We start from the raw sequence: 24,659 nt of genomic DNA, 5'->3' as shown, positions 1-24,659 counted from the left end.
GTCTCAAGTAGCTTTCCCCATTACTGTCTTGGCTTACCACACAACTTGGCATTTAGTAGGCATCCAATAAATACCTGTTGAAAGACTGAGTGAAAGCGTGTTGGAGGTTTGAGTAAGCTAACACCCAAGGAATGCGTCAGCCACATTCACTGCCTATAGATACACAATAAATGTTCCCTTTATCAACATCTCTTCAGACACACTAATCCCAGGAAGCAACTAGGATAATGAAGCGACATCTCCCCCACTCCAGCACTTACAAAAATGCCTCCTTCCACCTACAGACAAATAAAAAGCAAGAAGAATTCCAAAAGGAAGGCAGCTGTCATCTTTGACATACAAATAAAATGTGTTCAGAAGTGGACAGCATTTGTTTTCCCTTAAAGTGTGGCAAAAGCCAAGTTCCCCACAGCTTGAGCAAACAGGAAGACAAGAAATGCTCACACATAACCTTAAAAGTGGATTCAACCATGCGGCAGAGTGAGGCAAGCCTGGCTTAGGAGATTATGCCCATATAAGGCCCACAAGCAGCTCCCAGTGAAGCCTGAGATAATTTGGCACCTCTCAGCAAAGACCAACAAGATTTACCTTCAGGGCTTTGTGCACAAATAACCCCAAGTCTGCTGTCTACATTTTCTTCTAAACACTTGATGAAAAATCTAATACCACCCCAAACATTTCAGCCTCAAAGACTCTGAAGGAAGTGCTGGAAATAACTCAAAGGCAGCCATCATCCAAAATGCTCACTCAAGGCTCCTGGGTAGTCTCTCCAAGTTGCTGAGGAAGAGCTGGGATAGGGGAGCAGAGACCTGGGGACCACCTTAGCTCAGAGATGGGCTGAGATCTGTTTTCTTTTCTGTCAGTGACCTACTAAGCCAGGAAGTGGTAAGCTCTCCCAGTTAAGGGCTAGATAGTAAGTATTTTTCATTCTGCAGGCCATGGGTCTTTCACCACTGATCTAGTCTCCCATTGTAGTGTAAAAGCCTTAGGAAAATGTGAATGAATGGGCATGGCTGTGTTCCAATAAAATTTTATTGATGGTCACTGAAATGTGAATTTCATATAATTTTCATGTGTCACAAAATATACTTTTGATTTGTAAAATACAAAACCAGTCTTAGTTCTCAGACAGTACAAAAACAGGCAATGGGTTGGACTTAACGTGTGGGCTGCATTTAGCTAATCCCTGCAATGGGCAGTACTGTACAGTAATGTGTAGTAACCATCGAAGAACACAGCCTCTGGCCCTTGGGCTCACTTGGATTTTGGAAATTTACTTCTGCAACTTTCTGGCTATGTGACTTTGAGCAAGTCAGTAAAATCTCTGAGCCTCAGTTTCCCTACCTGTCTGGACCTCCCTGCCATTGCTGGAATGAGCATTCAAAGAGAGAAGGCATGGAAAGCACTCATCACGGTGCTTGACACATGTAAACACTGTGTAGATGTTAGCTACTGTTATCCGAAGTTCCCTTTGATCGCAGCTGGCTTTCTCTCTTCTGATAGCCCTAGTGCCTAGCACACTATGTGGCACACAGTAGACACTCATGAATCTTGGTTGAATGAATGAATGGATACGTGAATAAAATCTCATTGAAATGCAGCAAATGCCAGGCCCAGTGGCTCACACCTGTAATCCCAGAACTTTGGGAGGCTGAGGTCGGAAGTTCAAGACCAACCTGACCAACACGGAGAAACCCCGTCCCTACTAAAAATACAAAATTAGCCGGGCGTGATGGTGCATGCCTGTAATCCCAGCTACTCGGGAGGCTGAGGCAGGAGAGTCGCTTGAATCTGGGAGGCAAAGGTTGTGGTGAGCTGAGATCGCACCATTGCACTCCAGCCTGGGCAATAAGAGTGAAACTTCGTCTCCAGAAAAAAAAAAAAGAAATGCAGCAACTGACACTTTCACTCTGTAGCTGCCCAGGCTGTTGACTTGCAGTTACATCACTTCCAGACTTTTAGTTTTGGCCCAGCGTCCTGGTTGGGTCAGCACTAGGGACAAGTGACTAGGGCTGCACTTGGTACAATTTCAGATGTGCACATAGTAGGTGCTCAATAATTGCTTGATGAATGAATCAACAGGCATCTATTGCCCAAGTGAAGCAATACCTTCATGTATTTTAAGTCCAAAAAGAATGAGATCCCCCTCCTTTGCACTCAGTCCTAGGGCTCATGATGCTGGGGAAGTGGTGATTAGGATGAGGGGACTTCCCTGAAAGTCTGCCCTGGGATCCAGAAGGTAATTGTCCAGCACTGCATGTTGGTCTCCTGCTTTCTTCAGCTAATCCCACAGAGGGACACTGGCCTGCCCACCACCTGTCTCTCTAGGAGACCCAGCTCTCGCACAAACAAACTGTTCAGGGCTTTTTAGAGCCAAATTTCTATCTGCATACGCATTCTCATCCAGAGGGCGATTGCTCCAGCTGCTAAGGTAAAAAGGGGGTTAGCCAGTGATTTGGGCCCATGTGCTTCACGGGGGGAAGCCATTTATTTTTGTACAAACAGCATATGGTGCTCATCTACCTCTCACAAGGAGGCTGTGGGAATTCCTGGCACATGAGTAATTTTAAGTTTCAAAGTTTTTCTAGAGTCCTGAAGAAAGAAGCTGCAGAAAACACGGAAAGGGAAATCATCTTGAGCTGGACACAGCAGCTCCTGAACCATGAAGAGCATCACATGTAGATCAGAGGCCCCAGCAAAGCTCTCCCTAGAGAAAGGGCCCCTCACGCCCAAGCCATGCCGATAGGGGGTTGATTTCCCACCCCCGGAAACAGTGCAGGAATCAATGAGTGCACTGTGATCCGGAGCTGACTGCCAGGAAGCCTTGGCCTTGGGAGAAGCTAGGCAGGAGGCTGTGGGCTACGTGAGCACTGACAAGACCCTTAACGGCTTCCAACTTTCCTCTGGAGGAAGGCTTGATTTGGCTCCCACTACAAGTTCTGTCAACCACATCAGAGCAGTTTCACAAAAGCCACTCAGAAAATAGAAAATGTAAAGGACATTTGTGGGAACCAAGAAGGAGCCAGACACAAGTACGGCATCATTTTCCCTACCACCCACGGAGCCACTGTCCCAAGTCTTGAGGAAGCACAAAGGGAAGTTGAGATCCTCATGCCTGTTGAGCAGGCCCCCAGGAGTCTGCAGCTCAGAGCCTGCTTTGGGCCTTGGGACCTCAGTCTGCTTTGAGAAGACTGTGGCACCCGCCATTTCTTATTATTAATCATAGTAATAATCGCTATGGCAGCTACCATTGACAGGGTGTTCACTGTAGGCTGGGCACTGTGCTAAGTAGCTGTGTGATCTTAGGTCTTTGCTGAACCTCTCTGAGCCCCAATTCCTTCCTTATCAGTAAGAGGGGATAGCAATGGCATTCAGCTCAGAGGGCTGTTATGTGGATTTGACGAGGCAATGCTTGCAAAGGGCTTAACCCTGTGCCTGGCCCAGAGTAGGTGCCTCAACAAGAGACAACTACTATTATTACACATGGAAATAGCCGATGATTCAGATCAAAGGGGGAAAAGAGAATGGTCTTAATTCTGTTGTACTTCTCCCTCTCCTCACCTTCTTCCTTCTCACCTTACCCTGGCTTTTTTGTTTTGTTTTGTGAGACTGAGTTTCACTCTTCTTGCCCAGGCTGGAGAGCAATGGCACCATCTTGGCTCACTGTAACCTCCACCTCCCGGATTCAAGTGATTCTCCTGCCTCAGCCTCCCAAGTAGCTGAGATTACAGGCATCCGCCACCAGGCCAGGCTAATTTTATTTTATTTTTTTTGTGTTTTTAGTAGAGACAAGGTTTCACCATGTTGGCCAGGCTGGTCTCAAACTCCTGACCTCAGGAGATCCACACCTGCTTTGACCTCCCAAAGTGCTGGGATTACAGGCATGAGTTTAATCCCTAGCCATAAATGCAGACCTTCCGTTCTCTCCCCACCCTGTGAAGTGCAGGGAGGGCAAGAGCTTGCATGGCTGTTGAGAAGCATGTATGAGGCCCTCCAGGTTTGTGTGCCCACCAGCGGCAATTCCAAGCAGACTGCCTCTTCTTTCTCCTTGCCAAGTCCGTTTGCATCTCCCAGCCAATACGGTTTTGGTTGGCTCCACAGTGCAGCGTGTGAGGCATGCCACAGCAACGTGAGAAGTAGCTAGTTGGCTATCTTGCCAGGCTGTGTAGCTGTGAGTCAAAAAAATGCCGAAACATTTGTAAGCAGAATTCACCCCTTCTGTGACAACTGCCAGAGTAATGCTCAAAAGGTATTTTTTTCTTCTATGGGTAAAGCAGAAGAGAAAAAAAATGAGTGGCAGTCACCAGTCCAGTGAAGGGAATGTTTGATCTTGGTTTGTTATTCATTCGGTCCTTTGTTCATCCCTCACATTCTTAATAGGTTCCTGTATCTACTCTTTGCCAAGTAATATGCCTACCACTGGGGGACATCAGACAATTGAGACAAGGGTGCCTGAGCCTAGGGCTTACTGTCTAGTAGGGGAGATGGATAAAACAAATGAACAATTCTAATATAGTGAGAGGAGTTCTCTGCAACTAAGGAACACAGGGTACTGTGAGTCCCCAGAGGAACCAGCATCAAACTCAACCTGGGAATGTATTTGTTTAAGTCCACAAAAAAGTCAGCATCCAAATCGGAAAGATGACCAGAAGTGGTGAGTCTCGCCTGTAATCCCTGCACTGTGGGAGGCCAAAGCAGGAGGATTGCTTGAGCCCAAAAGTTTGAAACCAGCCTGGGCAATATAGCAAGATCTCCTGCCTCCAAAAATTTTTTTTAAATAAAAAATGATCTTTGCTTAAAACAAGTGAAAGCAGCAGCCTGGAAAACCAAATGCAGAGGCCACCGAACCTCCAAAGGCAGCCTGGAAAGTTTCTCCTCTACATCTTGTTCTGTGCCTGTTTCTTGTCTATCCCTGAGCCCACTGATTAGGCTCTTGCCTTTCACCATCAAGAAAGAGTTAATCCTATATACAGCAGGATTTCAGTTTTCCAAAGTTTCTGAATGTGTGGGTGCATATGCATATAGAGTCAAAAGACTGGAAGAAACCTCACTAAAATGTTAACAATGGTTATCTTTGGGCAGCATTTTTGTGTTTTGTTTCTTAAATATTTAAATTTCTTCCACAATGAACATATGTTATTTTTATTATCTGAAAACAATGTTATTAATTTCAAAAGTGAGAGTCTGCAAAAGGCTATGTGCTATATGCTTCTGTTTATATGACATTCTGGAAAAAGCTAAACTACAGGCACAGGAAATATGTCAGTGGTTGTCAGAAGCCCAGGGCACAGGGGAAGTTTTTGGAGAGATGAACCCTATCCATCTCTTGATTGTGGTGATAGTTACATGTCCGTGTTTTTCTGTTTTTGTTTTTTTTTTTTTTAAGATAGAATGTTGCTTTTGTTGCCCAGTCTGGAGTACAATGGTGCAATCTCAGCTCACTGCCACCTCCATCTCCCAGGTTCTCCTGCCTCGGCCTCCCGAATAGCTGGGATTACAGGCACCTGCCACCACATCTGGCTGGTTTTTTGTACTTTTACTAGAGATGGGGTTTCACCATGTTGGCCAGGCTGGTCTCAAACTTCTGGCCTCAGGTGATCCACCCGCCTCAGCCTCCCAAAGTGTTAGGATTACAGACGTGAGCCACCACACCCGGCTGTCTATGTTTTTCAAAGCTCACAGAGCTATATGCTAAAGGATAAATTTTACGGCATGCAAATCATACTTCAATAAGCAAGAGGTTTTGTTTGTTGTTTGTTTGTTTGTTTGTTTTTAGATGGAGTATTGCTCTGTTGCCCAGGCTGGAGTGTAGTGGTGTGATCTCAGCTCACTGCAACCACTACCTCCTGGATTCAAGCAATTCTCCTACCTCAGCCTCTTGAGTAGCGGGGATTACAGGCCTGCACCTCCAAGCCCAGCTATCTTTTGTATTTTTAGTAGAGACAGGGTTTCACCATGTTGGCCAGGCTGGTCTCAGGTGACCTGGTCACCTTTGCCTCCCAGGGTGCTGGGATTATAGGTGTGAGCCACCGCACTCAGCCAATGAGCCAGAGTTTTATGAAAAAGTGAGTTTACATAGTTTTTCCAGTTCTAACATTTCTAGAGAATCTGATGGATCCAGGAAGACAATAAAATGTTTGAAGCATATGATTTTAAAACGATTACAAAAACAGACGAGAAATTTTCTTATTCCTGTCTGTTCTCTTAAAGTTTAGCCTTAGACGACCGCGGCTTGAGTTTTGATTTTTTGTTCTTTGCTCCTTTTTTTTAAAGTCAATTTGAGACAATAATTTATGTGAAAGACATAGTTTTTCTTGGTTTCTAATGCAGTGACTTTAGAATAATTTCAAGTATATGATTTACAACTGGAGTGCTATCTTTATGAAACATTTATATCTGTAACAACACCTAATAAAAGTTTTTATTGGAAACATTGCTTGTATGGTTAGAACAGACTGTCAAAATAATCCCCCTTGGACCAGACACATCACAAACTGATCATTTACCCTGTTGTTTTTGCCAGGATCATATTTAAATTAAATCTGATGGGGACTAGAGAAAAAGGCAAGCCAATGATGTCATTTTCTTTACGAAAATTGGGTTTTTCATTTACTACAAGGGACATGACATAAAGACTATCTTAGAGTAAGAAACTACATTGGCCACAAGCTAGAAATTTCTGTCCTGAACTACTCGGCTAGACACTGTTATTGAGTTCAGTCGTGTCATTTAAATATTTGAAACCTGGTTTGCACTTTATTTAATGTACAAGTGGATCACTGTCTATAAGAACAGACTCTAGATGCTGTATAATTGGGGTGGTATCTGAAGCTACTCTTTTATTTATTTATTTATTTATTTGGAGATGGAGTTTTGCTCTTGTTGCCGAGGCTGGAGTGCAATAGCACGATCTTAGCTCACTGCAACCTCCACCTCCTAGGTTCAAGCAATTCTCCCCCTCAGCCTCCCGAGTAACTGGGATTACAGGTGTGCACCACGCCCAGCAAATTTTTGTATTTTTAGTAGAGACGGGCTTTTGCCATGTTGGCCAGGCTGGTCTCAAACACCGGGCCTCAGGTGATCAACTTGCCTCGGCCTCCCAAAGTGCTGGGATTACAGGTGTGAGCCACCAGCCTGAAGCTACCCTTTCATTTCTTCCTTAGCTTAACAACAAGAGAAAGTTCTATAATATACCAGTGTAATGGAGAGGAAGTGGCAACTGACTCAGCACAGAGAGAAGCAGTGTGCCAGGTACATTTGTTTTAAATTTACCTTGTAAACTCTTCGGTTCTTCCTTAGAAGTGACTCAAAATGCATGGTACAGAAACTACGTGCACAGATGCTACTTGTTCAAATAAAATCAGTGGAGAAATCAGAGAATACCAAAAGATAGCTAATAATGAGCTATTGATTCTGCCGAAGGGAATAATGAAAAGATGGCATGAAGTTCTCCACCAAAAAAATGGCCCTTTTGATGTATTACATTAACAAACTAGAAATGCTGAACTCCAAAACGATATATCTAATCACATCAAATGGCAAGACCATCTTTACCACTAGACTGTGACCTCATTGAGGGCAGGAAGCATACCTGATGTACCTCTGACTTTCTAGATCAGACAAGGAACGACGGAAGGATTTGTAGAATCAAGTCATCAGTCAATGGGTCAGAAAGAACAGAGCTCAGCATAACAAGAGCAGAGTTGTGGGCTCCATCATCACACAGAACTGCCAGCTTTGTCCTAGGCTGCTTTTGTAGGTGAAGGGGAGGCTCTGGATTTAATATACCTTTTTTAGGTCAGCACATCAGTCCTACAGTTTCTGGATGAAGAAATACATTCTTGCCGAGGAAGGAATGTAACTGGGGTTTAACACAAGCAATTTTCAGAAACACCTCCATGTATCAGGACCAATACTACATTTCTTTAATTAAAAATGACACCTCTCTGTCCATCATCTTTCTCTCAAGATAGTTCTGAAGTGACTTTTCCCAGCCACTCCGGAGGCAATGAAAACTTCATTTTGGAAACACTGGCTGGGCGTACTGGTGACTCACACCTCAGATGAATTAATAAAAGTTGAGAAAACAAAAACCAGATGTTTCCTTCGTCTTAATATAGGCCCCTAAGCTTTCTTTTTTCAGTTATACTGTCATTTACTGATTTCCTTCTAGTGAGGCAAAACCCAGCATTTTGAAAGTTTGTATCCATGCCTATTGGATGACCTCCATCCCAACAGTTGCTATTTGGTTCAAACTTCCATCAAGACAGCAGCTCCGGCCCGGACTGTTTCAGCAGGCTCGTGGCACTCAGTGTTTGCAAACAGCATACCAGAGGGCTTGGACCCTAGATTGGGTTTGCTTGAGAACCGTTGCAACGCCTTCTGAAGAAAAGCAAAAAGCAAAGCAGTCTCTTTGCTTGCATGCAGACCCCCACAGAACCAGAAAGGGTCTGGCCAGCCAGCTGTGGCTTCCTTTCCATATCCACTACTCATTCCTTGGCCCTTGACCCTTCCGGAAAATGCTAAGAACCACATTTTAGAAAGCCCGCAACATATATTTTCACTCTTCTGGCCAGACTGGAGGTGGATACACTGAAATCCAGAGTGATGGAAACTTAAAGTTTCCTAATAACACCACCCATCATTTCCCGAGAATTTCTGAAGCTTTCTGTTTTTCGTAAGGAGGGAAAATAATTTATTTTTTCCTACATCTATTGTACTTTGGTTAAAGCAATTATTTTTCCCCAGACACCACCCATAACAAAAAGCTGCAGATGTTTTTAAGTTATAATGGGAGAATGGACGGCAAACCCTGGTGTTTTTCAAAGTTGTATTATTTCCCAGCCTTTCTGTATGGGACCCTTAGCCCTCCTCTCCCTCCCCTCTTTTCTAAATTGGGATCCACCTTCCTTGACTTAAGTGACCCAGAAACAAATTTGGATTTGTGCTTTGACCACTAGATCTCTCAATCTCTTGGTCCTAACAGGTATCTTCTAAAATTGTGATTCCCACCACTCCATCCACTGATTTGCCCAATGCAGGTTGCTGGGATCATTATAAACTTCCCCCCGTCATCCACTCACTACACTTAGTCTCCAAATCATCACCAACCAGATGTCTCTTGCATCCGTCCCCTCCTCTCCACCCCCATTCTCTCTCACCCCCCAGGTCTTCTAACCATCATCTCTGTGTCCATTCTTACTCCTCTCCAAATTATTCATCCTTCTTCCGGTAGCCACAATAAGTGATCTTTCTAAAACCCCTGTATGATAATGTCTTCCATACACTGACTGACACTCTTTGGTAACATACTGGGCATGGTCCTGGGAAAAATCCTTACACCAGCGAGTAATGAGAAAGTGCTAGTTAAAGCGGTTAGGCTGGGTGCAGTGGCTCATGCCTGTAATCCCAACCCTTGGGGTGGGTGAGGCAGGTGGATTGCTTGAGGCCAGGAGTTTGAGACCACACTGGACAACATAGAGAGACCCTGTCTCTACAAAAAGCAATAATAAAAAAACTTAGCTGCATTGTGGCACATGCCTGTAATCCCAGCTTGGCAGGCTGAGATGGGAGGATCCCTTGAACACAGGAGGTCGAGGCTGCAGTGAGCCTTGATCAACGGCATTGCACTCCAGCCTGGGCTACATGGGCTACAGAAAAAGACTCTCTCTCTCTCTCTCTCTCTCTCTCTCTCTCTCGGAGATGGAGTCTCACTATGTTGCCTGGGCTGGAGTGCAATGGCATGATCTCGGCTCACCACAACCTCCACCTCCCAGGTTCAAGAGATTCTTCTGCCTCAGCCTCCTGAGTAGCTGGGATTACAGGCATCTGCCACCACATCCAGCTAATTTTTGTATTTTTGGTAGAAATGGGGTTTCACCAGATTGGCCAGGCTGGTCTTGAACTCCTGACCTCAAGTGATCTGCCTACCTCAGCCTCCCAAACTGGTGGGATTATAGGTGTGGGCCACTGTCACTATACCCGGCCACGGTCTCTTTAAAAAAAAAAAAAAGAGGCCAGGTAAGGTGGCTCATGTCTGTAATCCCTGCACTTTGGGAGGTTGAGGTGGGTGGATCACTTGAGGCCAGGAGTTCCAGACCAGCCTGGCCAGCATGGCAAAATCTCATCTCTACTAAAAATACAAAAACTAGTAGGGCATGGTGTCGCACTCCTGTAATCCCTACTGGAGAGGTGGAGGCAGGAGAATCGCTTGAACCCGGGAGGCAGAGGTTGCAGTGAACCGAGATTGCACCACTGCACTCCAGCCTGGGCGACAGAGGGAGACTCCATCTAAAAAAAAAGGAAGAAGAAGAAGAAAGAAGAGCTAGGTTAATGTCAGAGAACTAGCAGGACCTTCTCCAGCCTGGCATTTGTCACCTGGATTCTTCTCCATCATGACTCCGTTGCACCACACTGAGGTTAACTGTATGCCTGCTAGTCTCTCCCACCAGACGGTGAAGTCTGGGTCTCACTCACTTCAGTGTCTGCAGCACTACACACAGTGCCTGGCACAGAGTGGAACTCACAATAAAATAGTATCAGAGGCAATAGTGTCTCCCTCAAAGGTAATGTGTTAGTTTCCTATTGCCGACATAACAGAATACTGCAGACTTAGTGGCTTGAGACAGGGGTTCCCATCCCCCAAGCCGCAGACCAGTACTGGCATCATTGCTTTACTGCCTGAGCTCTGCCTCCTGTCAGGTCAGCAGTGGCATTAGATTCTCCTAGGAGGGCAAAACTTATGGTGAACTGTGCATGCAAGGGATCTAGGTTGTGTGCCCATTATGAAAATCTAATACCAGATGATCTGTGACTGTCTCCCATCACCCCCAGATGAGACCACCTAGTTCCAGGAAAACAGGCTCAGGGCTCTCGCTGATGCTACATTATGGTGAGTTGTATAATTACTTCATTATCTATCACAATGTAATAATAGAAATAAAGTGCACAATAAATAATGTACTTGAATCATCCCATAACCATATCCCTTGTTCCCTACCCCCCCACCGCCCATCCATGGAAAAATTGTCTTCCAAGAAACCAGTCCCTGTTGCCAAAAAAGTTGGGGACCGCTGGCTTAAGACAACATTCACTTGTCACCTGCTAGTTCTGTAGGTCAGAAGTCTGACCAGGATCCCACTGGACTAAAATCAAGGGGACAGTGGGCTGTTTGTTTGGAGGCCTTAGGGGAGAATCCTTTTTTTTTTTTTTTTTTTGCCTTTCCAGCTACTAGAGGCTGCCTTCCTCTATGTTCAAAGCCAGCGACCTGGGCTGGGTGCAGTGGCTCACGCCTGTAGTTCCAGCACTTTGGGAAGCCAAGGTGGGTCCATCGCCTGAGGTCAGGAGTTCAAGAACAGCCTGGCCAACATGGTGAAACCCCGTCTCTACTAAAAATACAAAAATGAGCTGGGCATGGTGGCATGCACCTGTAGTCCCAGCTACTTGGGAGGCTGAGGCAGGAGGATTGCTTGAACCCAGGAAGTCGAGGTTGTGGTGAACCAAGATCATGCCACTGAACTCCAGCCTGGGAGACAGAGTGAGATTCTGTTTTGAGACTCTGTCTCAAAACAACAACAAAAACAACAAAACAAAGCCAGCAACGTAGCCTCTCGCTGACCCGGCTTCTGTTATCACCTCTTTCTCTGATTATAGCCAGGAAAGGCTCTCCCAGTTTGAAAGGATTGGGCGCCCCCCTGGATAATCCAGGATAAACTCCCACCTCAAGGCCATCTCATTAGCAACCTTAATTCCATTGACATCCTTAATTCTCTTTGCTGTGTAACCTAACATACCCACAGGGTCCAGGGATTAGGGTGTGGACATTTCGGGTGCACCATTATTCTGCCCACCATGGGCAGCAGGAGGTGAGGGACCTGAATTCCACACAGAGGCCCCTTCTAATGCTTTTCACGAAATGGCAATGCTCTTACTTAGTTGGCTGCATTCGTCTTTCAATTGAAACTATGATTTTGTCACCTCTGTGTCCCCAGTGCCTGGCCCAGGGCTTGGCCCGGGTGAGGTGCTCAGTGTCTATTGACTGGATGTTAGTGAGCAAAATATCGATTGACTGGAGTGTTTAAATATCAACCTCTTTGTTCCCCTCAGCAAATGAAACTTTGATTGTTGAGTTTCAAAAAGTGTTAAAAAACCAATTTTGTAGCACAATCGGGGGGTCCAATTGCCATTATCTTGCTTTCTCATATGAAACCAGCTCAGATTGAAAAAACAGACAACTTCTATTATCTGTCAGAAGTCTTCCAGATTTTTTCTGGTGAAAAAACAGCTCACATGTTTTTCGCCTAGTCCACATGGGAACACAGCTGTATAAGAAATTCAAATGAACAAAAAAAATAAATCATGCTATAAAGCCTCGTGACTCCCAAAACAACCAAAAATTGAATACTTCTCAAGCAATTTTTGTAGGATTTGTATTTAAACACACAGTGAACCACTTCAATTTCTCCACAACAAATCTGGAGAAATTAAACCTTGTTTCCAAGAAGTACTCACAGAGCTTTCAATACATTTTTCCATCACTGAAAAATAAATGACTTGCACAACTAAGCTGTCTCTCTTTAGCAGGACCCAGTGCCCATCAGGCAGCAGCAAGTGGAAAATGAGTCGATCTGGTGTCCATTAGGACAGGAGTCCTCTCCTCAAGCTGCAATTGCAGTGCAGTTCATGGTAAAGGAAAGGGTTCTTGGCTGGGTGCGGTGGCTCAGGCCTGTAATTCCAGCACTTTGGGAGGCTGAGATGGGTGGATCACCTGAGGTCAGGAGATTGAGACCAGCCTGGCCAACATGGTGAAACTCCGTCTCTACTAAAAATACAAAAGTCAGCTGGGCGTGGTGGTGGGCAGCTGTAATCTCAGCTGCTTGGGAGGCTGAGGCAGTAGAATTGTTGGAACCCGGGAGGCAGAGGTTGCAGTGGGCTGAGATGATGCCATTGCACTCCAGCCCAGATGACAACAGCGAGACTCCATCTCAAAAAAAAAGGAAAGGGTTCTTTCATTGGGTAGAATTGGCCAGAAATTGTCAGGTTTCATGGAGTTCAGGCTCCACCCATGACAATCCCAACTAATCCAGTTCTCAGAGTTCAGTCCTTACCATAGCAAACACTTGGGGCACCTCCAAAGTGCTAAACTGGAGACTCCAAAGGAAAGCAACCCAAAGTAGCTGCATGGTCTGCAAAGACTTTTCCATATTTTATTCAAATAGCGTTTCATCAGCAAAACCTTTCCGAATACTCAACCTCGGTTTCGAGACTATTCTGAATCCCAGTCAGAATGTTTCAATGTACATCACTTCATCCGATCCCCCCGCAACACCGCAACAGGCCTGGCAGTGACTTGGTGCTGGAACCAGTATCCAGTGCCTACCACAGTGCTTGGCACATGGTAATAGCTCAGCAAACTGCCCTCATTTTATAAAGGAAGAAACAGGCTCAGGCAGGTTGAAGTGGCTTCCTCAAAGTGCCTAGTGGCAGGCAGGGCTAGGACTCTGGCCTCCTGACTGTCACCCTGTTGTTTCTCTTATTCTACTACCCTGGACTTCAAAATCCAACTCCATAAAGGTTAGCAGAGCATTTCACTCCTTCTCAATAAACATGTGTTGAGCGTCTGCCCTAAACCAGACCTTTTCACCACTCCTCCACTGTTCTCTGCCTGGCTGGCTCTTTCAGGTCTTGGTTTTAATGTTACCCCTTAAGCAAGGTCTCCTGACTGCTCCTCCCACACCCACCCCACCTCCACACACCCATCGCCCTCAATCTCATTTCCTATTTGTCACTTATCCCAACCTTGAATGAATTTATATGCGTGTTGATTCACAGTCTGCCTTTCCCGACTGGAATGTAAGCTGTATGACAGCAGGGCGTTACTGGCCCAGACTTTCTGTGGATAGTCGGCCCACTCTTAAGATGAGCACGTGAGGCGGCCGCTGAAACAAAGCCAGTGTATTCTTGGGTATGTTCATAAAAGAATAATGGGGCCAGCTGTGGCTGGGCACAGTGGCTTATGCCTGTAATTCCAGCACTTTGGGAGGCTGAGGCAGGTGGATCACAAAATTAGGACTTCGAGACCAGTCTGGCCAATATGGTGAAACCCCATCTCTACTAAAAATACAAGTTAGCCGGGCATGATGTCAGGCGTCTGTAGTCCCAGCTGCTCAGAAGGCTGAGGCAGGAGAATTGCTTGAACCTGGGAGGCGGAGGTTACAGTGAGCCAAAATTGCACATTTGCACTCCAGCATGGGTGATAGAGCAAGACTCCATCTCAAAAAAATAAAGAAAATAAAGAATGATGGACTTCTGGCAGATGTCCTGAAGACAGAAAGGGAATGGAGTTATTTAACGTGGGGACAGAAAGACTGAGGGAAGACATACCAGCTCCTTTCAAATGTCTGAAGGCAGCCAGGCGCAGTGGCTCACGCCTGTAATCCCAACATTTTGGGAGGCCAAGGCGGGCAGATCACCTGAGGTAGGGAGTTCAAGACCATCCTGAGCAACATGGAGAAACCCGGTCTCTACTAAAAATACAAAAAATTAGCTGGGCGTGGTGGCACATGCCTGTAATCCCAGCTACTTGGGAGGCTGAGGCAGGAGAATCAATTGAACCTGGGAGACGAGGCGGAGGTTTCGGTGAGCTGAGAACACACCATTGCACTTCGGCCTGGGTGAAAAGAGTGAAAACTCCTTCTCAAAAAAAAAAAAATGCCTGAGGTCGGCAACACAAAGAGATCCAGTGGGACAGGGATGAGGGAGAGGATGCTGTGAGAGCAGATTTTGGTTCAAGATGCTCCTTGCTATGCTTGTCTAATTGTTGGATACTTACTGTTTTCCCAATTAACCCGTAAGTTCTAAAAAGGGTGGCCCGTATCTATGGTATTCCTCACTGTACGTAAACAGAATAGCACACCATACGTGGGGTGTTTGTCATTCAATAACGTTTTGACTGAATAAAGGTCATGTGGAATATCAGTGTTCGCTCTACCTGGAATGATCCTTGTCCTCACCCCGTTTCACATGGCTGACCTTGACTTACTCGAGATCTAAATGTTCCTTTATCAGGACAATCTTCCCCAGTCCCCTTCCACCAGATTACAGCACCCTCTCATAGTGTCCTGCAGTTTGTTTGTTTCTTTGAGGCAGGCTCTTGATTTGTGGCCCAGGCTGGAACACAATGGCACGGTTATGCTCACTACGGCTTTGACCTCCTAGGCTCAAGCAATCCTCCTTCCTCAGCTTCCTGAGTATCTGGGACTACAGGTGCACACCATTATATCCAGCTAGCTAGCACTTAAGATTCTTTTATTTCTTGGTTACTTAACCTAGATATAGGCCGGACATGGTGGCTCATGCCTGTAATCCCAGCACTTTGAGAGGCTGAGACCGGTGGATCGCCCGAGGTCAGGAGTTTGAGACCAATCCAGCCAACACAGTGAAACCCCATCTCTACTGAAAATACAAACATTGGCTGGGTGTGGTGGCGGGCGCTTGTAATCCGAGCTACTTGGGAGGCTGAGGCAGGAGAATTGGTTGAACCCAGGAGGCAGAGGTTGCAATGAGTCGAGAACGCACCATTGCACTCCAGCCTGGGCAAAAAGAGCAAAACTCCTTCTCAAAAAAAAAAAAAAAAAAAAAAAAAAAAAGAAGAAGAAGATATCTCCCTACTAGAAGGCAAGAAGGCAATCAGTCTTTCCTGCATGAATGACTCCTAAGAACCTCGTGAGACAGCTACATCTCCTATAGAATATTCTCCATGAGAGCTGGGACTGTTTAGTTATTTGCTGCTATCTCTTTGTGGCACAAAGTAAGCACTCAGATATTTCTTGTCTGAGTGAATTAACGTTATAGCTGAGAACACTAATAGGCTCACTGAAGTAACTGGCCAACATTACACAATAACCAAGCAGCAGAGCCTGGGTTTGAACCCAGGTCTATGTCATTCTGGAGCCTGGGCTTTTTCTACTATGCCTGACTGTGGGGATGCAAAGCCATCATTCAGGACCACAAACTGTGCTATAAAATCCGGGCCCCTTGGTGATAATGTTGAGGGGTAGAGCACGAAGAAAATGCTGCTAGGCAGACTGTTCACCCATGGATCCAACAAGAGACTGGAGGGCCCTTTGCAATGAATGCGGGGACCCTCCCAACCAGGGGAACACATGCCCAACAGCCAAGAGCATGGCAGCAAATGGAGGGACAGTTGAGACTTCATGCCCTAGCCTGGCCTGATGGCAAGCAGTTCGGGGGCAGCAGGCTAGAAATCTGCAATTCCCTCCAGCCTTCTAGTTACACTCAGGATGAATCAGCAGAGCCTGCCTTTGGTACCAGCATAGTAGTATCATCTGGGCTTTGGAGTCAGACTTGACTGGAGTCCTGGCTCTGCCACTTACTTGCTGTGTGACTTCTCTGTACCTCAGTCTCCTCATTTGTGTACTGAGGATGACAGAACATGCCCTCAACAGCATGACTGAATCATAGATTTTAAAATGCTGAGTATATACGTGACCAGTACCTAAGAAGGGCTCAGAACTACTATTGTTATCATTTCCAATTTATTTTCAAGCCTCACACTACATCATCTGTGTGGCATATGTCCTGTCGGGGACTCTAATCTCATTATAGTTCTTCACTGCGTCAGCTTAACAAATTTACCTGCTCAGATATAACATAGGGTTTTGTGTGGTGAATTAGAAAACATGGGTTCTTTCAAGAAAAGAGCCTGTTGTGTCTGGACCACCGCCACCAGTCTCTCACTGGGCCATAATGAACAAGGAAGCTGGAGTGGATGACAACAACACACAACAGTGTGGATGGTGCCATTGCTAGACTAGATAGAGTTGCAGTCAGCAAACTCTAGCCTATAAAACTTCTCATGCAGCCGGGTGCTGTGGCTTATGCCTGTAATCCCAGCACTTTGGGAGGCCAAGGTGGGCAGATCACGAGGTCAGGAGTTCAAGACCAGCCTGACTAATATGGTGAAACCCTGACTCTACCAAAAATATAAAAATTAGCTGGATATGGTGGCGCGGGCCTGTAGTCCCAGCTACTCAAGAAGCTGAGGCAGGAGAATCGCTTGAACCTGGCAGGCAGAGGTTGCAGTGAGCTGAGATTGCACCACTGGACTCCAGCCTGGGCAACAGAGCAAGACTCTGTCTCAATAAGAAAACAAAACAAAACAAAAAAAACACTTCTCATGAACAGAAGAGAGAAGTGTCTTTAACTTGGAAGGACTATTTGTATTTGTGTGATCATGCTTTCAGCCAAACTTGGAACTGCCTTCCTACCTAACTGGATATAGAATTTTCTCTCCTCTCTCCCATACCAGCATTTTTATGACCTTATCCATTACTGAGCTAACAGGCTACAAATCAATGTAACATAATTTGACTGCTTTGAGTCATATTTCCTAGAGTCCAATTGTGACCATAAGCAAATACATCCACCCTTACACATAAGCACCAAAAATTTGCCACCCCATAAGTTAAGTTCTGTTAGGTTTCTGTTTGTTTATTTGAAAACATCAGTCTTCCCTTTTCCAGTAGGTATATAGGTAGAAAAACAAATGAAGTCAGCACTCTTTACGTCTCACTAGAATAAACTGTGACTCAAATACGGTGAGTGGTTATTTGCAAGGCTATAATTTTTTTAATGACAGATTTTCCTAAAAGAAACCACTATAACATCTGTCCAAGTACTCCAGAGAAAACAAAAATACATAAAGATTAAAAGTCTATTACTTTAACAGCACATTGCCAAACACGGACAACTAGGATAAATGCCAAGAAACCTTAAAAAATAACTTCAAAAGATGCAACGTTCAAGTCATTCAAACGTGTAGGTTCCACAAACAACAGGAAAACAAGTCCAAGAGCAGTTCTACTTGTGCATGATGGTAACTCAGACTGTACTTCATCAAAGTTCATTCAGGTGTTCCATCGGTGTCTGAGCAGAGTTTGTTTGTTCTTCCTTGGAGATGTGTACACAGATTAAAGGAGAGGAAAATCTTCCAGATGCTGATGTAAGCACAGCAGGCTTGGTTCCCCTTGATAAAGTATGAAGGCAGATTTAGTTGACTCAAGCTTTATCAGTTTCCCTAATGAAAAGTCTTATGCATGCTGAAAGAGACAAGTTACTGAATTTGTCATGCGAAGTATTTACATAAAGTGAGGTCAGTAACCCGACAGAATAAAAAAGGTAGTTGTTAAATTATTGTATAACCTTTTACAACTTGAATAACTTTGTGGGTAAATGACAATGACGTTCAAACCCCTCACACATACATTAACAAGAAACCATTTACTGCGTGAAGAGGCACACATTATATAAAACACACACTTCATGGGAGGGATTCCTGCATAGCAGGAAAGTCGCTACCACTACATGACAAATGGCTATGCCAACAGTCGAAGCTGCCACGAAAGGGTACAACATTAGAATTCCCTTAAAATCTCAAGGAGTATTTGCGATAGCACAGATACCTTCTGGAGAGTAAGTACACGTTTTGTTTGGAAGGGTATTTTCCATCAGAAAATCTGAACATCATGTAAATAAACCAATTTTCTAATTGGGTAAGATTTAAGGCAATGCTACTCAGACCTGAGGGGGGAAAAAAATCCCAAAGAGTTTCGATTTTTCTTCTGAATCATGAACAGGTCAAAATCAAAAATCAAAAAAGAATTCTCCTTCCAAGCATTCAATGCACCTTTAAGTATTGTGAGCATTACAAAATAGAATCTGCTTTCATACTCCAAATATGAAATAAGAAATGGTTCTGTGCTCTTCCTTGAAAACTGTTAAAAAAAATGCATGGCAGCTTAGGTCATTAATATTAAAAAGTACCATGAAAATGAAGACTACCACACCTGCCACACACAAAGGAGCCACTTTGCTGTAATTGACACTTCAGAACATGCGACTTCTCTTATGACTGCCTTCGGTGTAGTGTGGAACGATCATGGGCTCATAAATTAACTGTTGACATGAACTACAGACTAACACATGATGCTTAGACATAGTAAGTTCAAAAATTTTACATTTTGCTCCTGTTTGGCTGCTAAAGAGCAGCGATTTAAATCGATATAAAAACTTCTGACGACAAAGCTTGCTATACAGATAAAGTACATAATCAAAAATTAAGCAGCAATTAAATTTCTCATTTAAACTTATCTGGTATAGAATATTTACACATTTGGGAAGAGAGATTTCTAAAACCACCATTCTCTTTACTCCCCTCTTGCCCTCTGCCCACCCCAACCCCTCCAAATCGAAGTCAAGTGCCCTGAACTATATACACCTGTACTTTGGCTAAACCGGCTGGATGCGACTCCTTCTATGGTCTGGGTCAGGAAGAAAAGACATAGGGTCTCAGAAGTCATTTGCAGCCTTGTTTACTGAACAACAGTGTACTGCAGTCAATGAATCTGTGAATCTGTGCTTTCACAGCAAGCGGGGAAAAGGGTCCCCACACTTCATTCCCCAACCTGAATGGGGCAAGATCAAAACGCCATCAGCTCCTTGCACCACAACAGGCCACCAGAAAAAAGGGAAAGAAAACAGTCAGGACAAAGGCAGCAGCTATCAACAAGTTTCCCAACAAAGGAACCTCTCCTCCCTGGGCTCCCAAGGAAATGACACTCCCTCCTCACTCTCCCTCCCCTAGCACACACAAAAATTAATTCACATCACGAGAACTTGGTACTCTGGTTAAGTGTCAGTTAAGTATAAGAAAGAGAAAATCTGTCACTTTTTATACTTTAACTGAGACATAAAACTAACAGAACATACAACATCACTGTGAGAACAACTTTCTAAAATAGATCCAGTCTACAGAGTGCAGCCAGGAAAACTTAAAAGGAATAGTTTGTTCACAATCTGCCATGTACAGGATATTTATATTCTTTCTACGCCATATAAATAGCATTTATATAGCTTACACATTCAGAGACATGCACTGGGACTTTTAGGTAGTACGAATTTCTTCACAATCACATGTGCAAATTTTACAAATCACTAAGTGAGTATTAGTAAGCTTAGGCTGGACCATGTCTCGTATTATCTAACAAATTTAGTGGGGGTTCGGAATCATCCATTGGAAGAACCAGGCGTGTTCCCCGAATGACCAGTTCATGGTCTCCAAATGCAAGCTCCCGATCCAAAGCATCTTCTGAACTGTTTCCCATAAATCTCCTTGGGGCGCTGGATGTGGCCGATTCAGTGTTCACAGTAGAATCTCCATATGTCAAACTGATATCGCCATCATTGAGAATAAGATCAGAATCATCATCTTTCAACTGTTCCTGGTTCTAAATGCAAACAGATAAAAGTAAGATTTCAGAATTGTGGAGGAGTTCAAGAAACATTTCCAATAGGAGAATTCTGGAGGATTCCCCATCTAAAACCCTTCAGTGGGAGCCCACTGGCCTCAGGATAAAGTCTAAAGTCCATATCTTGGCTTAAAATACAGCATGACTTGGCCTCTTTAGTTCCTCTCCTGCCACAATCTGCCTCTCCCACACCAATGGTCCTATTGTCTGCCAACCAGACTGAAGTGCTGACAGCTGCCCAGACTCCTCCAGCATCTCTTACCTCCAGGCCCTTCTACATGACCCCTCCTCCCCTTCACATGACTAACACCATTTATCACTTTTGCCCTAAAGTCTTCCTTGAGCTTCTAGGACTAGGTTAGGTGTTCTTCCTGTGTGCTTTTGTGGCATCCTGTACCTGGCCCTCTCCCTGTAGTGGCACTTACCCTTGAGCTATAACTGCATGTGTATCAATCTGCCCTCAAGAGGCTTAGAGTCTAGTGTGTGGGGGGAGCTGACAGATATACCATGTGGTGAAGACACAGGGTAAATGCTATGTAGTCCAACCACCTAATACAGTTTGAGGCACAGAGAAACATATCAAGCCCTCACTGCATGTGTGTCTCCCAGCTCCATAAGCTTTGGTTCTCATGGAAATATTAGGGCCAAAATAGTATACTTAAATAAGGTTCTACAAAAGGGAAAAGCATCAGGAATACATAGTCCCATTTTGGCAAATAAAAAATGTTTGTATAGAAAAGTCTTTTCTTCTTTATGTTTCTGTATTATCTGAAATTTTATTATAATGAGTACATACTCCTTTTAAAAATCAGAAGTAAGTCATTTATTCTAGTGTAAAGAGAAAAGATCATTCTTAATATTCACATTGATCCAGCAAAAACCAGTCTGTCATTAACACTCCTTGAGGGAAGTACATTCTCCAGCTTTCTAAATCCCACGTTTGTTTGAAAATTTTGAATTTGTCTAAGACCATCAAACAGACTCACAAGACTATTAGACAAAATCTAAAGAGAAATTTAATCTGCTGTTGCTAGAATTTCCATCCATACTCAAAGACCAAAATAAGTGTGAATTCAAAAACAAACAGCTGGGTACGGGTGGCACATGCCTACTGTCCTAGGTACAGGGGAGGCTAAGGTGGGAGGGCTGCTTGGGCCCAGAAGTTTGAGGCCAGCCTGGGCAACACAGCCAGAACCCATCTCAAAAACAAACTCATAGCCACCAATCAGCCCAAATCCCTTCCTGTCTAATCTAGTTAGGACAACAAGTCTACCTAACCAGTACCTATCACTTAATTCAGCAATATTCACAACAAAGCTGTGTGGCTCCTTCACAGGCCCACAGTGGCTCTTCAGCACCTTCTAATAGCTTTATTAAGTTTGAAGTCTGGGGTAATATCTACCAAATTTTAAAATGCACATGCCTTTTGACTCGGTGATCTTACCTTTAAAATCTATTCTACGGTGGCTCAAGCCTGTAATCCCAGCACTTTGGGAGGCTGAGGCGGGTGGATCATGAGGTCAAGAGATCGAGACCATCCTGGTCAACATGGTGAAACCCCGTCTCTACTAAAAATACAAAAAATTAGCTGGGCATGGTGGCGCGTGCCTGTAATCTCAGCTACTCAGGAGGCTGAGGCAGGAGAATTGCCTGAACCCAGGAGGTGGAGGTTGCGGTGAGCTGAGATCGTGCCATTGCACTCCAGCCTGGGTAACAAGAGCAAAACTCCATCTCAAAAAATAAAAATAAAAAATAAAAAAAATAAAATCTATTCTATATACTTTTACTATTTGGATAAGTTTATGCATAAAAGGATATTCACCAGAAGTATTGTTTGTAATAGCAAAAAAGGAAATGACTGAAATGTCCATCCAAAAGAGAATGAATACATAAATTTTACTATAGCCATGAAATGGAACAGTATATAGCCATGAAAAGAGAAGGTAAGACATCTAATGTACTCACATATAAAGGTATCCATGATATATCAGTAATTGAAAAAAAAAAAGCAAGTAACAGGACAATTTGCGTATTACGATCCCATTTGTGTAAAACAACAAAGCTATATATACACATATTTGTTTGCAATAAAATATATCAGGATGTATCCACAGTGAGCCTATAATAAAAGACTGACTTGAGGACTGCAGGTAGGAGGAAGGCAACTTTGATTTTTCACTTTGTACGTTCTATACTGTATGGCTATCTGGCCATGAGCTTGGTAGTTTTATAACCAAAAAAAAAAAAAGCAGTTAACAAAAATAATATAAAAAATTACATCTGGGCCTGGCGTGGTGGCTTATGCCTGTAATCCCAGACTTTGGGAGGCCAAGGTGAGCAGATCACTTGAGGCCAGGAGTTAAAGACCAGCCTTGCCAACATGGTGATACCCCATCGTTACTAAAAATACAGAAAAATGAGCTAGGTGTGGTGGCGCACATCTGTAATCCCAGCTACTTGGGAGCCTAAGACATGAAAATCGCTTGAACTTGAGAGGTGGAAGGTGCAGTGAGCCAAGACTGTGCCACTGCACTCCAGCCTGGATGACAGAGTGAGACTCGGTCTCAAAAAAAAAAAAAAAATCAGTGTGAAGTTTGTTACGGGTTAAACTGTATCGCTCCCCCCACACCAAAAGATGCTGAAGTCCTAACCCCCAGCACCTGATAATGTGACCCTGTTTGGAAATACGGTCTTGCCTGGAAATAAGATAGGCCCTGATCCAATATGAGCGGTGTCCTTATGGACAGAGGTAGGTATGCGCACAGGTAGAACACCATGTGAAGATGAAAGTAGAGATACACAGTGATGTATCTGTAAGTCAAGGACGGTCAAACATTGCCAGGAAGCCATCAGAAGGTAGAAGAGAGGCCTGGGGCAGATTCTCCCTCTCAGCCTAGAAGGAACCAACCCTGCCACAACTTGACCTTGGATTTTAGCCTCCAAAACTAAGAGACGGTAAGTTTGTACTGTTTAAGCCATTTGGTTTGTGGTACTTTGCTACAGCTGCTCTAGGAAGCCTGTCATGTTTTGCTACATTCTAAAGGACACAGGGTTGTGGTGGACCTCTTCTGGGTTTGGGTGATGGTGAGTGGGTCTCTGGAATCCAAGAGCCAAGCTTCACTGCCTGAAGCAACAGAGCTGGCTGACTTCTCTGCACAGTCATGTGGGTTCACAGGGCATGGTGGGAAACGGAGACCATATTTGAGAGGGGAGCCTGGGCAATGCAGAAGGGAGAGGAGGGGCAACATGGGGTGTGCTGCCCATCTCATGGGCACAGTCTGTCAGAAACGTGGACTGACTTGACATAAAACGAAGCCAGAGGATGCTCCTCCCTGGCCCAGATGCCACCCCCACTCTGCTTACTCTTTCCTGTCCATTTCTTATACAATCTGCTCTCACATGAGGTTCACTCACAGGGAACGGGGGTACGGGGATGGAGGTATGGGTGGTTCCTGTCTACACATCTTCAGTAAGGCTTCCCCTCTCAAGGTTCTTCGTCTTGCATCTGAGTTGTCAAAACTGGTGGGCTTTGTTAACGGGACCCTATTTGATGTCATGGATTATTTCTGAAAGGTTGGTTTAGAATGGAAGGTTTCTTTTCTTTTTTGAAATGGAGTCTCACTCTGCCGCCTAGGCTGGAGTACAGTGGTGTGATCTCTGCTTACCACAACCTTCACCTCCCAGGTTCAAGCAATCCTCCTGCCTCAGCCTCCTGAATAGCTGGGATTACAGGCATGCACCACTGTGCCCAGCTAATTTTTGTAATTTTGGTAGAGACAGGGCTCCACCATATTGACTAGTCTGGTCTTGAACTCCTGAACTCAGGTGATCCACCCGCCTTGGCCTCCCCAAGTGCTGGGATTACAGGCGTGAGCCATGGGGCCTGGCCAGAATGGAAGGTTTTTAAAAAAGAACTTGAAAAATAAAAATGTGCACATTTAAAAACAAAGGCCAACTAACATTTTTGTCATTTATTTCCTAGTTGCAATATTTATCAAATTACCAATCACATGTTGGTAGCTAAGGGAAAAATACCCAGATTTTATCAAGATATGCTCATGCCTCCCAGCAATGTAGAACAGAGGCAGATAAGCTTTCTCAAACATCCAAAGGTTAGGAGGTGTGAAATAATAGACCATCTGTTGCACTTTAGGGATGTCAAAATTGTTTTAACATCCTCTCAATGTAACTGAGACAACACTCATTTGTGGATGAAAGCACGCACATTTAGTACTGAGTTCAGAACACATACTGCAAAGAAATGAAAGCCAGCATGGAAATAGAACTATTTACTAAAATCACCCACAGTAAGAAGAGGCACACTTCTATATC

At 44.4% G+C, this 24,659-nt stretch overlaps 1 protein-coding gene across 2 annotated transcripts in view; it reads right to left on the bottom strand.

The window, feature by feature from the left end:
• Nucleotides 1-17,626: 17,626 nt before the first annotated feature.
• SLC9A6 (solute carrier family 9 member A6) overlaps nucleotides 17,627-24,659 on the bottom strand; it is a 61,663-nt gene continuing 54,630 nt past the window's right edge. For both annotated transcript variants that reach the window (XM_035287797.3, XM_035287798.3), the window contains one exon: nucleotides 17,627-20,306. In XM_035287797.3, coding sequence (XP_035143688.1) covers nucleotides 20,034-20,306 — 273 coding nt within the window. In that variant the 3' untranslated portion in view covers nucleotides 17,627-20,033. The remainder of the gene's footprint in view (nucleotides 20,307-24,659) is intronic.

Source organism: Callithrix jacchus, chromosome X (assembly GCF_049354715.1).
Source record: "Callithrix jacchus isolate 240 chromosome X, calJac240_pri, whole genome shotgun sequence".
Taxonomy (NCBI): domain Eukaryota; kingdom Metazoa; phylum Chordata; class Mammalia; order Primates; family Cebidae; genus Callithrix; species Callithrix jacchus.
Note: the sequence above shows the minus strand (reverse complement) of the source record. Positions and strands in the feature narration are given on the sequence as shown.